The following is a 16,395-nucleotide window of genomic DNA, read 5'->3' as shown; positions in this document are numbered from 1 at the left end:
GACCCCCCTGTCCCGCCCGGACCCCCCAGACCCCTCTGTCCCCCCCAGACTCCCCTGTCCCCCCCGGACGCCCCCAGACCCCCCCTGTCCCCCCCAGATTCCCCTGTCCCCCCCGAACCCCCTGCCCCCCCGAAGCCCCGGACCCCCCCAGACCCCCCTGTCCCCCCGAACCCCCTGTCCCCCCCGGACCCCCCCAGACCCCCCTGTCCCCCCAGACCCCGCTGCCCCCCCCAGACCCCCCTGTCCCCCCCGAACCCCCTGTCCCCCCCAGACCCCCCTGTCCCCCCGAACCCCCGGACCCCCCCAGACTCCCCTGTCCCCCCGAACCCCCTGTCCCCCCCGGACCCCCCCAGACCCCCCTGTCCCCCCAGACCCCGCTGCCCCCCCCGGACCCCCCTGTTCCCCCCGAACCCACTGTCCCCCAGACCCCCCTGTCCCGCCCGGACCCCCCCAGACCACTCTGTCCCCCAGACCCCCCTGTCCCCCCCAGACCCCCCCGAACCCCCTGTCCCCCGAACCCGCTGTCCCCCGGCGCTCACGGGTTGGTGGTGGACAGGATGAACATGGAGCTGTAGGGCACCATGGGCTTGGGGCCGTTCTCGTCCTGCCCGTCGCCTTCCTCCTCCTTCTTCTCCTCTTCCTCCTTGCGGGGCAGCGGCTCGGGGTTCGCGTTCCTGTTCACTGCGGGGGGAGCGACCTCAGGGACTCCCCCGGGCCCCCCTGAGCCCCCCAAATCACCCTCACAGCCCTGAGACACCCCCTCACCCCCCCTGCGCCCCCCTGAACCCCCCAGGTCATCCCCCCATCCCCAAAACCCCCCCTGAACCCCCAAATCACCCTCACAGCCCCTAAACCCCACCTCATCCCCTAAACCCCCCCCAGAGCCCCCCTGAACCCCCAAATCACCCTCACAGCCCCTAATCCCCCCCCTCATCCCCTAAACCCCCCCGTCCCCCTCGAGCTCCCCTGAGCCCCCCAGATCACCCTCACAGCCCCTAAACCCCCCCTCATCCCCTGAACCCCCCCAGAGCCCCCCTGAGCTCCCCAGATCATCCTCACAGTCCCTAAACCCCCCACCCCGAGCCTCCCCGAGCCCCCCTGAGCCCCCCAGATCACCCTCACATCCCTGACCCCCCCTCATCCCCTGAACCCCCCCTGCGCCCCCCAGATCACCCTCACAGCCCCTAAACCCCCCCCTCATCCCCTGAACCCCCCTTGAACCCCCCCGAACCCCCCAGATCACCCTCACAGCCCTGCGCCCCCCCCCCCATCCCCTGAACCCCCCCCTGCGCCCCCCTGAACCCCCCAGGTCATCCTCACAGCCCCTAAACCCCCCCTCATCCCCTGAACCCCCCCAGAGCCCCCCTGAGCTCCCCAGATCATCCTCACAGTCCCTAAACCCCCCACCCCGAGCCTCCCCGAGCCCCCCTGAGCCCCCCAGATCACCCTCACATCCCTGACCCCCCCTCATCCCCTGAACCCCCCCTGCGCCCCCCAGATCACCCTCACAGCCCCTAAACCCCCCCCTCATCCCCTGAACCCCCCTTGAACCCCCCCGAACCCCCCAGATCACCCTCACAGCCCTGCGCCCCCCCCCCCATCCCCTGAACCCCCCCTGCGCCCCCCTGAACCCCCCAGGTCATCCTCACAGCCCCTAAACCCCCTCTCATCCCCTAAACCCCCCTTGAACCCCCCCAGGTCACCCTCACATCCCTGACCCGCCCTCATCCCCTGAACCCCCCCCGGGCTCCCCAGCGCTCCCAGGCCCCCCCAAACCTCAGCGGGGCTGCCCCACCTTGGACCAGGGCGTTGCTGGGGGGCGCTGGGAAGGGGGGTGGGATGTCCACGGCCGTGTGCTCCGGTTTGCCCCCGCCCTTGCTGGGGTTGTTGAGGGGGCCGGGGTTGGTGACCACCAGGCTGTTCTCGGGGGGCGGGGGGTTGGCGTTGGGGGGGGCCCGGCGGGGGGGCCCGGAGGGGGGGCAGGGGGTGTGGTTGCCCATGGAGGGGGGCGCGGGGGGCTCGCCCGTGGCCAGCTTGTTGTTCTTCATGTTGTCGATGTCCTCGGCCACGGGGGGCTCCCGGCGCCCCAGGTCCTGCTGGATGGGGCGGGTGGTGGAGAGCGTGGGGCCCGACGGCGCCGGGGGCGGCTGCGCCTCCCTGGGGGGACAAGGGGGGCTCAGAGGGGCGGGGGGCTCAGTGGAGACCCCCGGCACCCCAAGATCCGCTCCCCAGGGACCGCCGAGAGACGCTCGGTTCTCTCTTGGGGTACCAGAGCAGCCCCTGCTCGGAGGGTCCCACCGGCTCCGGGAGGGTCCCGCCGGCTCCGGGAGGGTCCCGGCAACCCCCGGGGGTCCCTCCCGCGCCCTCACCTCCTCCGCCGGTGCCGCCGCTCCTTGTCCTCCCGCCTGCCCTCGCCGTCGTAGCCGGGGGGGGGCCCGTGCCGGTGCCGCCTCCGCCGCTCTCCGTCCCCGTGCTCCCCGTCACCCTCGCCCCGCTGCGGCCGCCCCCCTTCCCGGTGCCGCGGCCGCCGCTCGGGCCTGGCTCCCTCCTCGCCCTCCTCGGGCCCCCGCCGGTGGCCGCGGTGCCTCCGGTGCTCCCGCTCCGGTGGGGACCCGGCGCGGCCGTCGCGGCTGCGGTGTCGCCCTTTGGGCCGCTCGCCCTCGGCATAGCCGCGCTCCTGGCTGGGCTCCCGCTCCGGTTCCCGGCTGCTGCTGCGGGGCCGGCGGCTCCCGGGGGGTCCCGCGGGCTCCGGGGCCCGGGGGCCGCCGCCGTGCTCGGGGTACCGCGGCTGCTGCCGCCGCAGCTCCTCGGCGCGGAGCGGCCCGAAGCGCGGCTCGGCCGGGGGCTCCCCGGGCCGCGTCTTGTTGGTGTTGTTGTTGCGGTTCTCCTGCGGGTCCACCACCAGCGGCCGGTCCAGGTGAGTCTTCATGTCCGGGCGCAGGTGGCGGGCGTAGGGAACCTTCCAGCGCTCCTCGGGGTCCAGCTCGCTGTACAGAGCCTCCCGGCTCGCCAGCAGGTTCTGCTTCCGCAGCTCGCTCGTGCGCTGCTCCCACACCGACTTGGAGGATTTCTGGTTCTTCTGCTGCTCCTTCCTGCGGCCCCGGGGGCGGGATTGGGTCGGGAGGGGCCGGGGTGCGGACGGGATGGGGTCGGGATGGGACCGGGATGGGAACGGGATGGGAACGAGATGGGAATGGGATGGGGTCGGGATGGGACCGGGATGGGACCGGGATGGGAACGGGATGGGAACGGGATGGGAACGGGATGGGAACGGGATGGGAACGGGATGGGGTCGGGATGGGATGGAGCCGGGAAAGGGCGGGGACGGGGCTGGGATGGAGTCAAAGATGGATCTGGGATGGAGCCGAGATCGATCCATGGATGGAGCTGGGATGGAGCCGGGATGGAGCTGAGGAAGGAGCCGGGATGGACCCAGGGACAGAGCTGGGATGGAGCCGAGATCGATCCGCAGATGGAGCCGGGATGGAGCCGAGGAAGGAGCCAGGATGGAGCCGGGGATGGAGCTGGGATGGAGTCAAAGATGGATCTGGGATGGACCCGGGGACGGAGCCAGGATGGAGCCGAGATCGATCCACAGATGGAGCTGGGATGGATCCAGGGATGGAGCTGAGGAAGGAGCTGGGATGGACCCAGGGACAGAGCCAGGATGGACCCGGGGACAGAGCCAGGATGGACCCGGGGACAGAGCCAGGATGGACCTGGGGACAGAGCTGGGATGGACACAGGGACGGAGCCAGGATGGACCCGAGGATGGAGCTGGGATGGAGCCAGGGACAGAGCTGGGATGGAGCCGGGGACAGAGCTGGGATGGAGCCAGGGACGGAGCCGGGATGGACCCAGGGATGGAGCTGGGATGGACCCAGGGACGGAGCCAGGATGGACCCGAGGATGGAGCTGGGATGGAGCCGGGGACAGAGCTGGGATGGACCCAGGGATGGAGCTGGGATGGAGCCAAGATCGATCTGCAGATGGAGCTGGGAAGGAGCCAGGATGGACCCAGGGACAGAGCTGGGATGGGGTCGGGATGCACCCAGGGTCAGAGCTGGGATGGAGCCAGGATGGAGCTGGGATGGACCCAGGGTCAGAGCTGGGATGGAGCCGGGATGGACCCAGGGACAGAGCTGGAATGGAGCTGGGATGGACCCAGGGACAGAGCTGGGATGGAGCTGGGATGGCGCTGAGGAAGGATTTGGGATGGACCCAAGGATGGAGCCAGGGTGGGTCTGGGATGGAGCCGAGATCAATCCGCAGATGGAGCCGGGATGGAGCCAGGGATGGAGCTGGGATGGAGCCAGGGTGGATCTGGGGATGGTGCTGAGGATTCGAGATGGACCCAAGGATGGACCCAAGGCTGGAGCTGGGGTGGGTCTGGGCTGGCTCTGGGATGTTCTGGGGGGTGGATCCGGGCTGATCCCGGCGCGCTCCGGACACTCACATGGTCACGGACATGTTGGCTGCGGACAGCGGGCTGACCTCGGCCACCTCCTTCGCCTTCTGCAGCGCCAGCTTCTGGTTGGCGGCTTCCTCCTCCTCCTGCTCATCCTGCGAAGCCCCAGTGCCGCGTCCAGCCCGGCCCGAGACCCCCCCAGACCCTCCCAGGGCCCCCCAGACCCTCCGAGACCCCCAGAGCCCTGACCTTGGTGAGCTCCTGCGCGTTGGCCAAGTTGTCCACGGCAATGGCCAAGAAGACGTTCAGGAGCGTATCTGGGAGAGGCGTCAAGGCAAAGCGGGGGGACCAGGGCAGCCCCTCCCCTCCCAGGACTCCCCCTGAGCCCCCCCAGGAGCCCCCCAGGACCCCCCCGGGACCCCCAGAATACAGTTGCCAAAGAGGGTGAGGACAATGAAGTAGACGGAGAAAACCATCCCGCCCTTGACGCCGCCCTGAGATTTGATCCCGTCGTACATCACCGCGTTCCAGTCTTCTCCCGTCAGGATCTGGGGGGGAAGGAGAAACCCTGGGGGCAGCGGGGACCCCCCCCCGAGAGCCCCCCGCCCCCCTCGGGGCCTCCCCCCGGGGGTGGGACCTACCTGAAACACCGTCATTATTGCTGCTGGGAAAGTGTCGAAATTGGTGGGAGGGGTCCCGTCGTCAAAATTGAACCTGGGGGGAGTTTGGGGGGAGGGGGGCAGCGGTGGGAGCCCCACCAGCAGCAGGTGCCCCCCAAGCAGGGACAGGGGGGGCACAGAGACACCCCAAAACTCTGGGGACCGGTGGGGACATCCCTGGGGACCCGCCCGGTCACTCACTGTCCCCCGAAGAGCTGCATCCCCAAAAGGGCGAAGACGACGATGAAGAGGAAGAGGAGGAAGAGGAGGCTGATGATGGATTTCATGGAGTTCAGCAGGGACACCACCAGGTTCCGCAGGGAAGCCCAGTACCTGCGGGGACAGCGCCGGGCTGTGGGGACAGCGGGGACACCGGGGGGACACTGGGGGGACACTGGGGGACACCAGGGGACACCGGGGGGGACACAGGAGGACACGAGGGGACACTAGGGGACACGGGGGGACACGGGGGGACATGAAGGGACACGGGGGGACACGAAGGGACACGGGGGGGACACGAAGGGACACGGGGGGGACACGGGGGGAAACGAGGGGGACACGGGGGGGACACAGGGGGGACATGAGGGGACACAGGGGGGACACCAGGGGACACCGGGGGGTCACGAAGGGACACAAGGGGACACGGGGGGGGCCTGGCGCTCACTTGGTGACTTTGAAGATGCGCAGTAACCTGAGAGCTCGCAGCACGCTGATCCCAAAGGATGTTCCCGGCTTCACAACAGCCCAGATCACCTCGAAGATGCTTCCGATGATAACCTGGGAGAGGATGGCGGCCCTGAATCATCCCAATCCCATCCCAATCCCATCCCAATCCCATCCCAATCCCAATCCCAATCCCATCCCAATCCTGTCCCATCCCAATCTCATCCCATCTTATTGATCCCTTTGATCCCATTGATCCCATCCCATCCCAATCCCGTGGATCTCATCCCACCCATCCTGTCCCATCCTATGGATCTCATCCCCTGATCCCATGGATCCCATCCCCTGATCCCCTGGATCCCCTGATCCCATCGATCCTGCCCCATGGATCCCCTGATCCTGCGGATCCCCAGATCCCATTGATCCCATCCTGTGGATCCCCTGATCCCCTGGATCCCCCTGTCGGACTCACAGCACGGTTAAAGCAGTTGAAGGACGAGTGGAAGTAAGGCCGCGTCCCCAGCCTGTACTGATCCCATCCCATGGATCCCCTGATCCCACTGATCCCCTGATCCCATCCCACGGATCCCCTGGACCCCCTGATCCCCTGGATCCCCCCTGTCGGACTCACGGCACAGTCGAAGCAGTTGAAGGACGAGTGGAAGCAAGGCCGCGTCCCCAGCCCGTACTGATCCCATCCCATGGAACCCCTGATCCCCTGATCCCATCCCCTGGATCCCCTGATCCCCTGATCCCATCCCCTGGATCCCCCTGGATCCCATCCCCTGATCCCATCCCCTGGATCCCCTGATCCCCTGATCCCCTGGATCCCCTGGATCCCCTGATCCCATCCCGTGGATCCCCTGATCCCCTGGATCCCCTGATCCCATCCCGTGGATCCCCTGATCCCCTGATCCCATCCCCTGGATCCCCATGGATCCCATCCCCTGATCCCATCCCCTGGATCCCCTGATCCCCTCATCCCCTGGATCCCCTGATCCCCTGATCCCATCCCGTGGATCCCCTGATCCCATCCCCTGGATCCCCTGATCCCCTGATCCCCCAATCCCCTGGATCCCCTGGATCCCCCTGTCGGACTCACGGCACAGTCGAAGCAGTTGAAGGACGAGTGGAAGTAAGGCCGCGTCCCCAGCCTGTACTGATCCCATCCCATGGATCCCCTGATCCCACTGATCCCCTGATCCTGCTGATCCCATCCCATGGATCCCTTGGACCCCCTGATCCCCTGGATCCCCCCTGTCGGACTCACGGCACAGTCGAAGCAGTTGAAGGACGAGTGGAAGTAAGGCCACGTCCCCAGCCCGTACTGATCCCCTGGATCCCCTGATCCCATCGATCCACTGATCCCATCCCATCCCCTGAATCCCCTGATCCTCTGGATCCCCCTGTCGGACTCACGGCACAGTCGAAGCAGTTGAAGGACGAGTGGAAGTAAGGCCGCGTCCCCAGCCTGTACTGATCCCATCCCATGGATCCCCTGATCCCACTGATCCCCTGATCCCATCCCCTGATCCCCTGATCCCACTGATCCCATCCCGTGGATCCCATTGATCCCATGGATCCCCTGATCCCATCCCATCAATCCCCTGGATCCCCCTGTCGGACTCACGGCACAGTCGAAGCAGTTGAAGGACGAGTGGGGAAGTAAGGCCACGTCCCCAGCCTATACTGATCCCATCCCATGGATCCCCTGATCCCACTGATCCCCTGATCCCCTGATCCCATCCCCTGATCCCCTGATCCCACTGATCCCATCCCATGGATCCCATTGATCCCATGATCCCCTGATCCCATCCCATCAATCCCCTGGATCCCCCTGTCGGACTCACGGCACAGTCGAAGCAGTTGAAGGACGAGTGGAAGTAAGGCCACGTCCCCAGCCCGTACTGATCCCCTGGATCCCCTGATCCCATTGATCCACTGATCCCATCCTATCCCCTGATCCCATCCCCTGATCCCCCAATCCCCTGGATCCCCCTGGATCCCCCCGGCACTCACGGCACAGTCGAAGCAGTTGAAGGACGAGTGGAAGTAAGGCCGCGTCCCCAGCCCGTACATTTTTATAAACATTTCGGACATAAAGAGTCCCAAGAAAATGAATTCTGCATAGTCTGGGGGGGGGAGGGGACAGCCGTGAGGGGGGGCACTCCCGGGGGGTCCCAAAAGCTGGGGGGGGTCCCAGGGGTTAGAGGGGTCTGGGGGGTCTGGGAGTGTCGGGAAGGGTTGGGGGAGGGGGGTCTGGAGGGCTCTGGGGGGCTCCGGTGGGTTTGGGGGGGTCTCGGGGGGTCTCGGGGGGGTCTGGCGGGTTTTGGGGGTCTCTGGGGGGTCTCTGGGGGGTCTCTGGGGGGTCTCCAGGAGCCTCCGGTGGGTTTGGGGGGGTCTCTGTGGGGTTCTCTGAAGGGTTCTCGGGGGTTCTGGGGGTCTCTGGGGGGTTCTGAGGGTCTCTGGCGGGTTTGGGGGGTCTCTGGGGGTCTCTGGGGGGTTCTGGGGGTCTGCAGGAGCCTCCTGTGAGTTTGGGGGGGGACTCCGGGGGGCTCCAAGGAGCTCCGGGAGGCTCTGGAGGGCTCCAGGGGTCTCCAGGGATCTCAGGGGGTCTCTGAGGGATTCCAGGGGCTCTCCAGGGATCTCAGGGGGTCTGCGAGGGTCTCCAGGGATCTCAGGGGGTCTCTGATGGGCTCCAGGGATCTCAGGGGGGGTCTCTGGGGGTCTGCAGGGGTCTCAGGGACTCTCTGGAGGTCTCCAGGGGTCTCAGGGGGTCTCTGAGGGGTTCCAGGGGATCTCTGGGGGTCTCTGGGTGTCTCCAGGACTCACAGAGGAAGTCGGAAAGCCAATCTGGCTGGTCGTAGTGAACGATAGCAACACACAGGGTGTTCCAGGGGTCTCTGGGGGGTTCCAGGGGGTCTCTGGGGGTCTCTGGGGGTCTCAGGGGTCTCGGGGGGGCTCCAGGACTCACAGAGGAAGTCGGAAAGCCAATCTGGCTGGTCGTAGTGAACGATAGCAACACACAGGGTGTTGAGCGCTACCAGACTGAGCACGGTCCAGTAGAAGGCCTGAGTTTTCACCATCCGCCGGATGTGGAAGCGCATCCGCCGCTCCCGCTTCTGGAAGAAGGTGGCGTTCTCCAGCTTGGCACTTTTGAGGCTGGCACGGGCGAAGGGGGACCCTGCGGGGGACACGCGGCAAGAGGGGACATCGGGTCACGGCAGGCTGGGACTGTGTCACCAACCGAGCCATCCCATGTCACCTGTGTCACCTGTGTCACCTGTGTCACCCCCAAACTCATCCCGTGTCACCTGTGTCACCTGTGTCACCAACCGAGCCAACCTGTGTCACCTGTGTCACCTGTGTCACCCCAAACCCATCCTGTGTCACCTGTGTCACCAGCTAAACCCATCCTGTGTCACGCCAGGCTGTGCCTATGTCACCAACCAAGCCATCCTGTGTCACCTGTGTCACCTGTGTCACCTGTGTCACGCCCCCAAACACATCCTGTGTCACCTGTGTCACCTGTGTCACCCCAAACTCATCCAGTGTCACCTGTGTCACCAGCTAAACCCATCCTGTGTCACGCCAGGCTGTGCCTATGTCACCAACCAAGCCATCCTGTGTCACCTGTGCCACCCGTGTCACCTGTGTCACCAGCTAAATCCATCCCGTGTCACCCCAGCCTGTCCCTTGTCACCCCCCACCCCCAAACCATCACCAGGGAACCCCCGGCTGTCACCCCGACCCATCCCCCCCCCAGGACCCCCAGCTGTCCCCGCGTGTCACCCACCCATGGCTGCGATGTCCCCAGCTGTCCCCGCGTGTCACCCACCCATGGCCGCGATGTCCCCAGCTGTCCCCGCGTGTCACCCACCCATGGCTGCGATGTCCCCAGCTGTCCCCACGTGTCACCCACCCATGGCCGCGATGTCCCCAGCTGTCCCCCCGTGTCACCCACCCATGGCTGCGATGTCCCCCGGCTGTCCCCCCGTGTCACCCACCCATGGCTGCGATGTCCCCAGCTGTCCCCACGTGTCACCCACCCATGGCCGCGATGTCCCCAGCTGTCCCCCCGTGTCACCCACCCATGGCTGCGATGTCCCCCGGCTGTCCCCCCGTGTCACCCACCCATGGCTGCGATGTCCCCAGCTGTCCCCACGTGTCACCCACCCATGGCCGCGATGTCCCCAGCTGTCCCCCCGTGTCACCCACCCATGGCTGCGATGTCCCCCGGCTGTCCCCCCGTGTCACCCACCCATGGCTGCGATGTCCCCAGCTGTCCCCACGTGTCACCCACCCATGGCCGCGATGTCCCCAGCTGTCCCCCCGTGTCACCCACCCATGGCTGCGATGTCCCCCGGCTGTCCCCCCGTGTCACCCACCCATGGCTGCGATGTCCCCAGCTGTCCCCACGTGTCACCCACCCATGGCCGCGATGTCCCCAGCTGTCCCCCCGTGTCACCCACCCATGGCCGCGATGTCCCCCGGCTGTCCCCCCGTGTCACCCACCCATGGCTGCGATGTCCCCCGGCTGTCCCCCCGTGTCACCCACCCATGGCTGCGATGTCCCCCGGCTGTCCCCGCGATGTCCCCCAGCTGTCCCCACATGTCACCCACCCATGGCCGCGATGTCCCCCAGCTGCTCCTCGCCCTCCTCGGGGCTCAGCAGGTCCGTCTTGCTCCTCTTGCTGGTGGCCCTCCGGAGAGCTCCCGCGGGGGGGGCACGGGGGGGCTCCCGTCACACGGGGGGGTCCCCACGGAGCCCCCGGGGGGGGAGGGGGCGTGGGAGGGGGTTGGTGGCACGGGTGACACCGGGGGGGGGGGAGGGTTGGTGACACGGGTGACACCGGGGGGGGGGTTGGTGACACGGGTGACACAGGGAGGGTGGTGACACCGGGGGGGGGTTGGTGACACCGGGGGGGGGTTGGTGACACGGGTGACACAGGGAGGGTGGTGACACCGGGGGGGGGTTGGTGACACCGGGGTGGGTGGTGACACCGGGGGGGGGTTGGTGACACCGGGGGGGGGTGGTGACACCGGGGGGGGGGTTGGTGACACGGGTGACACTGGGAGGGTGGTGATACCGGGGGGGGGGTTGGTGACACCGGGGGGGGGTTGGTGACACGGGTGACACGGAGCGGGTTGGTGACACCGGGGGGGGTTGGTGACACGGGTGACACGGGGGGGGGTTGGGCACTTACCATCGAAGGGGCGCCGGGGCTCGGCCTCGGGCTCGTCCTCGGCCAGGATCACCTCTTCTGAGGGAAAGTGGGGGGCTCAGGGGGGCTGGGGGGGCTCGGGGGGGCTCGGGGGGGCTCGGGGGGGCTCAGAGGAGTTCAAGGGGGCTCAGGGGGGCTCAGGGGGTCTCAGGGGGGCTCGGGGGGTCTCAGGGGTGGGGCAGGGATTGGGAAGCCCCGGGAGGAGCGGGGGGAGAGGGGCTCGGGGGGGCTCGGGGGGGCTCAGAGGAGCTCAGGGGGGCTCGGGGGGCCTCGGGGGGCTCGGGGGGGCTCGGGGGTGGGGCAGGGATTGGGAAGCCCCGGGAGGAGCGGGGGGAGAGGGGCTCGGGGGGATTTGGGGGCGTTGAAAGGGGCTGGAAAGGGTTTGGGGGGAGGTTAAGGGGGGCTTCAGGGATTGGGGGGAGGGGGTTCAAGGGGGGGGTTGGGTGATCCCGGGGGTCCCGAGAGGGAGGTTGGGGGTCCCAGAAGGGCTTGGAGAGGGTTTGGAGGGGGCGGGGGTGCGTTGGGAGGGGGCTGAGAAGGTTTGGGGAGGGTTGGGAAGAGTTGGGAGGGTTTGGGGGACCCCAGGGGGAGGTTGGGTTTGGGGGGACCTCAGGGGAAGAGTCGGGAAGGTTTGGGGGATCCCAGGGGGAGGTTGGGAAAGGTTTGGGGCGATCCCCTGGGCGGCTTGGAGGAGATTTGGGGAGATCTGGGGGTGATTTGGGGAAGATTTGAGAGATTTGGGGAGATTTGAGGAATTTGGGGAGATTTGGGGGAGATTTGGGGGATTTGGGGGAGATCTGGGGGAGATTTGGGGAAGATTTGAGAGATTTGGGGAGATTTGAGGGATTTGGGGAGATTTGGGGGAGATTTGGGGGAGATTTGGGGGATTTGGGGGAGATTTGGGGAAGATTTGGGGAAGATTTGGGGAAGATTTGGGGAAGATTTGAGAGATTTGGGAGAGATTTGGGGAGATTTGGGGAGATTTGGGGGAGATTTGGGGTGAGATTTGGGGAAGATTTGGGGGAGTTTGGGGGGGATTAGGGGGGGAGATTTGGGGGAGATTTGGGGAGATTTGGAGAGATTTGGGGAGATTTGGGGGATATTTGGGGGAGATTTGGGGGAGATTTGGGTAATTTGGGGAAGATTTGGGGAGATTTGGGGGATATTTGGGGGAGATTTGAGGTCACCCGGAGCCGCTCGGGCAGGGATTTCAGGGCGGTTTGGGGTTTGGGGTCACAGAGCCGGGGGGAGTTTGGGGGAGATTTGGGGGAGATTTAGGGGAGATTTGGGGAGATTTGGGGGGATTTGGGGGAGATTTGGGGAGATTTGGGGAGATTTGGGGGAGATTTGGGGGAGATTTGAGGTCACCCGGAGACGCTCGGGAAGGGATTTCAGGCCGGTTTGGGGTTGGGGTTTGGGGTCACGGAGCCGGGGGGAGTTTGGGGGAGATTTGGGGGAGATTTGGGGGAGATTTGGGAGATTTGGGGGAGATTTGGGGGAGATTTGGGGGAGATCTGGGGGATTTGAGGGAGATTTGAGGTCACCCGGAGCCGCTCGGGCAGGGATTTCAGGGCGGTTTGGGTTTGGGGTTCACAGAGCCGGGGGGAGTTTGGGGGAGATCTGGGGAGATTTGGGGGGGATTTGGGGGAGATTTGGGAGAGATTTGGGGAGATTTGGGGAGATTTGGGGGAGATTTGGGAGAGATTTGGGGAGATTTGGGGGAGATTTGGGTAATTTGGGGAAGATTTGGGGAGATTTGGGGGAGATTTGAGGTCACCCGGAGCCGCTCGGGCAGGGATTTGAGGGCGGTTTGGGTTGGGGTTTGGGGTCACGGAGCCGGGGGGAGTTTGGGGGGTCCACAGAAGGATTTGAGGGGTGGTCCCGACCCTCACCCGCCTTGGAGATCCACTCCATGTATCCATTGAGCTCCCGCTCGATTTGCTGCTGCCGCCGCAGCTTGAGGAACGCCCGCCGGTTCTCCACCCGCTCCCGCTCTTTGGCAAACTCCCTGCGGACCCCCCCGCTCAGCGCCGGCCCGGGGGGGGCACCGGGGACCCCCCAAAAAACCCCCCCGGAGCCCCTTACCCGGACAGGACCCCCAGCACGAGGTTGAGCATAAAAAAGGAGCCGATGATGATGAGGGGGATGAAGTACAGCCAGTTCCAAGTGTTCCCTGAGGCGTCGTTGCTCTGGGGGGGAGAGGGAAAGGGGGGGGGGTCCCGTGGATTGGGGGGCGTCCCGTGGATTGGGGGGGTCCCGTGGATGGGGGGGGTCCCATGGATTGGGGGGGTCCCATGGATTGGGGGGGTCCCGTGGACTGGGGGGTCCCGTGGACTGGGGGGTCCCGTGAGCTGGGGGGGTCCCAGGAATTATGGGGTCCCAGGAGGGTCCCACGGGGGCCGGGGGGGAGCCAGGGGAGGACCCCGGGGGGGACAGGAGGGGACTCCGGAGGGAGGAGGGGACCGGGAGGGGACCGGGTGCCACCGGGCAGGGACAGGATGGCACCGGACAAGGAGCAGGCAGGCACCGAGCGGCACCGGGCGGCACCGGGCGGCACCGGGAGAGGAGCGGGCGGTACCGGGAGGTGAGAGCCCTCACATAGTAGAGGAGGTCGGTCCACCCTTCCATGGTGATGCACTGGAAGACGGTGAGCACGGCGAAGAGGATGTTGTCGAACTGCGTGATGCCGTAGTTGGGCCCTTCCCAGTATTTCTTGCACTTGGTGCCATTGGGGCAGATCCGGGCCGGCTCGTCCGTCCCGCACGGGACCTCCACCTTGATCTCGTCTGCGGGGGGGGGCCGTGGTCTGGGGTCCCTCCGTGTCCCCAGGACCCCCCGATGTCTCCATGATCCCCCCAATACCCCCAGGACCCCCCGATGTCTCCATGATCCCCCCAATACCCCCAGGACCCCCCGCGATGTCTCCAGGACCCCCCCCCAATATTCCCAAAACCCCCCCCCCAATGTCCCCAGGACCCCCCAATGTCCCCAGGACCCCCCAGTACCCCCAGGACCCCCCCCGATATCCCCAGGACCCCCCCCAATGTCACCAGGACCCCCCCCAATATCCCCAGGACCCCCCGATATCCCCAGGACCCCCCGATATCCCCAGGACCCCCCCCCAATATCCCCAGGACCTCCCCCGATATCCCAAGGACCCCCCCCCAATGTCCCCAGGACCCCCCAATGTCCCCAGGACCCCCCCCAATGTCCCAAGGACCCCCCCCAATGTCCCCAGGACCCCCCCCAATGTGCCCAGGACCCCCCAATGTCGCCAGGACCCCCCCCAATGTCCCCAGGACCCCCCCCAATATCCCCAGGACCACCCCCAATGTCCCCAGGACCACCCCAATATCCCCAGAACCCCCCCAATATCCCCAGGAACCCCCCCCCAATGTCCCCAGGACCCCCCCCAATGTCCCCAGGACCACCCCCAATGTCCCCAGGACCACCCCAATATCCCCAGAACCCCCCCAATATCCCCAGGACCCCCCCCCCCCAATGTCCCCAGGACCCCCCGATATCCCCAGAACCCCCCCCCCCCCCCCCCAATGTCCCCAGGACGTCCCCAGGACCCCCCCAGGACCCCCCCGACCCCCTCGCTGCCGCCTCAGGGCACGGACAGAAATAACCGCGGCCAATTAACGGCCTCATTAAGGGACAGCGCTAATTAGGACGCTCCAAATTGGCCGCCGGCCCGGGGAGAGTTTTGGGGGGGCCCGGGGGGGGGGAGAAAAGGATCCGGTCCCTGCAGCCCCCCCCCCCCTCAACCCCGGTGAGCCCAACCCGGGGAAACTGAGGCACGAGGGAAGGGGGGCAGATTTGGGGGGGGCAGGGTAATTTGGGGGGGCAGATTTCGGGGGCAGGGTAATTTTGGGGGCAGATTTGGGGGGGCAGGGTAATTTGGGGGGGCAGATTTTGGGGGGCAGGGTAATTTGGGGGGATTCAGGGGGTGTCAAGGGTGGGGGGGGCTCGAGGGGATTGGGGGGTGCTGGAGGAGCGGTTGGGGGGCCTTGGGAGGGTTTGAGGGGCTTGGAGGGGATTTGGGGGGGTTGGGGGGGTTTGGGAGGTTTAGGGGGCTGGAGGGGATTCAGGGGGGATTTGGGTGTTTTAGGGGGACTGGAGAGGATTGGGGGGGTTAGGGAGGTTTAGGGGGATTGAGGGAATTTAGGGGGGCTGGAGGGGATTCGGGGGGGTTTTGGGGAGGTTTGGGGAGGTTTAGGGGGCCTGGAGGGGATTCAGGGGATTTTGGGGAGGTTTAGGGGGGTTGGGGGGATTCAGGGGTGATTTGGGGGTGTTTGGGAGGATTCAGGGGGGCTGGAGGGGATTTGGGGGGGATTTGGGAAGATTTAAGGGGGTTTGGAGGGGATTTGGGGGTGTTTGGGGGGATTCAGGGGGGCTGGAGAAGATTCAGGGGGGTTTAGGGAGGTTTAGGGAGGCTGGAGAGGATTCGGGGGGATTTGGGAAGGTTTAGGGGGGTTTGAGGGAATTCAGGGATATTTGGGGGTGTTTGGGGGGATTCAGGGGGGCTGGAGAGGATTCGGGGGGATTTGGGGAGGTTTAGGGGGGTTTGAGGGAATTCAGGGATATTTGGGGGGGGTTGGGGGGATTCAGGGGGGTTTAGGGGGGCTGGGGGGATTCGGGGGGCTGGGGGGGATTCGGGGGGGTTTAGGGCGGCTGGGGGGATTCGGGGGGCTGGAGGGGATTCAGGGGGGCTCTGGGGGGGCCGGGGGGGATTCGGGGGGCTCTGGGGGGACACCTGTGACCAGGTCGAAGCAGGTGGTGTGGAATTTGCCCATATAAAACTCTAATCCTATGATGGCGAAGATGAGGATCGCAAAGAAGAGCAGGAGCCCGATCTGCAGCAGCGGGATCATCGCTTTCATGATGGACTTCAGCACGACCTGCAAACCTGCGGGGGGCTCAGCGGCCGGGACCCCCCAGATCCCCCCCCGGGACCCCAAATCCCACCCCGGGACCCCTTGGGACCCCAAATCCCCTCCCTGGGAGCCCAAATCCCCTCCCCGGGACCCCCTGGGACCCCAAATCCCCTCCCCGGGACCCCCCAAATCCCCTCCCCGGGACCCCCCAAATCCCCGCCCGGGACCCCCCAAATCCCCGCCCGGGACCCCCCAAATCCCCCCCGTGACCCCCCAAATCCCTCCAAGGGACCCCAAATCCCCTACCCGGGACCCCAAATCCCCCCCGGACCCCCCAAATCCCCCCCCGGGACCCTAAATTCTCCCCCCGGGACCCCCCAAATCCCCCCCGGGACCCCCCAGGACCCCAAATCCCCCCCGGGACCTCATATCCCCTCCCGGGACCCCCCGGGACCCCAAATCCCACCCCGAGACCCCCAAATCTAATCCCGGGACCCCTGGGACCCCAAATCCCCTCCCCGGGACCCTAAATTCCCCCCGGGACCCCAAATCCCACCCCG

The 16,395-nt window shown here is 66.6% G+C and overlaps 1 protein-coding gene across 1 annotated transcript in view; it reads right to left on the bottom strand.

Annotated features, from left to right (window-relative positions):
• CACNA1A (calcium voltage-gated channel subunit alpha1 A) overlaps positions 1-16,395 on the bottom strand; it is a 52,369-nt gene that overhangs the window by 27,805 nt on the left and 8,169 nt on the right. Inside the window, exons 5-21 of the mRNA XM_086871247.1 lie at positions 15,715-15,867; positions 13,554-13,741; positions 13,041-13,144; positions 12,848-12,963; positions 10,938-10,994; positions 10,354-10,443; positions 8,705-8,914; positions 7,750-7,862; positions 5,732-5,844; positions 5,269-5,400; positions 5,050-5,122; positions 4,839-4,956; positions 4,658-4,725; positions 4,457-4,563; positions 2,370-3,092; positions 1,796-2,157; positions 540-681 (exon numbers count right to left, since the gene is read on the bottom strand). Of these exons, the coding sequence (XP_086727373.1) occupies positions 540-681; positions 1,796-2,157; positions 2,370-3,092; positions 4,457-4,563; positions 4,658-4,725; positions 4,839-4,956; positions 5,050-5,122; positions 5,269-5,400; positions 5,732-5,844; positions 7,750-7,862; positions 8,705-8,914; positions 10,354-10,443; positions 10,938-10,994; positions 12,848-12,963; positions 13,041-13,144; positions 13,554-13,741; positions 15,715-15,867 (2,869 nt within the window). The remainder of the gene's footprint in view (positions 1-539; positions 682-1,795; positions 2,158-2,369; positions 3,093-4,456; positions 4,564-4,657; positions 4,726-4,838; positions 4,957-5,049; positions 5,123-5,268; positions 5,401-5,731; positions 5,845-7,749; positions 7,863-8,704; positions 8,915-10,353; positions 10,444-10,937; positions 10,995-12,847; positions 12,964-13,040; positions 13,145-13,553; positions 13,742-15,714; positions 15,868-16,395) is intronic.

Source organism: Cyanistes caeruleus, chromosome 35, assembly GCF_971803275.1.
Source record: "Cyanistes caeruleus chromosome 35, bCyaCae1.hap1.1, whole genome shotgun sequence".
NCBI classification, from domain to species: Eukaryota; Metazoa; Chordata; class Aves; order Passeriformes; family Paridae; genus Cyanistes; species Cyanistes caeruleus.
The sequence above is the reverse complement of the archived record's forward strand: the minus strand, read 5'-3'. Positions and strand labels throughout refer to the sequence as shown.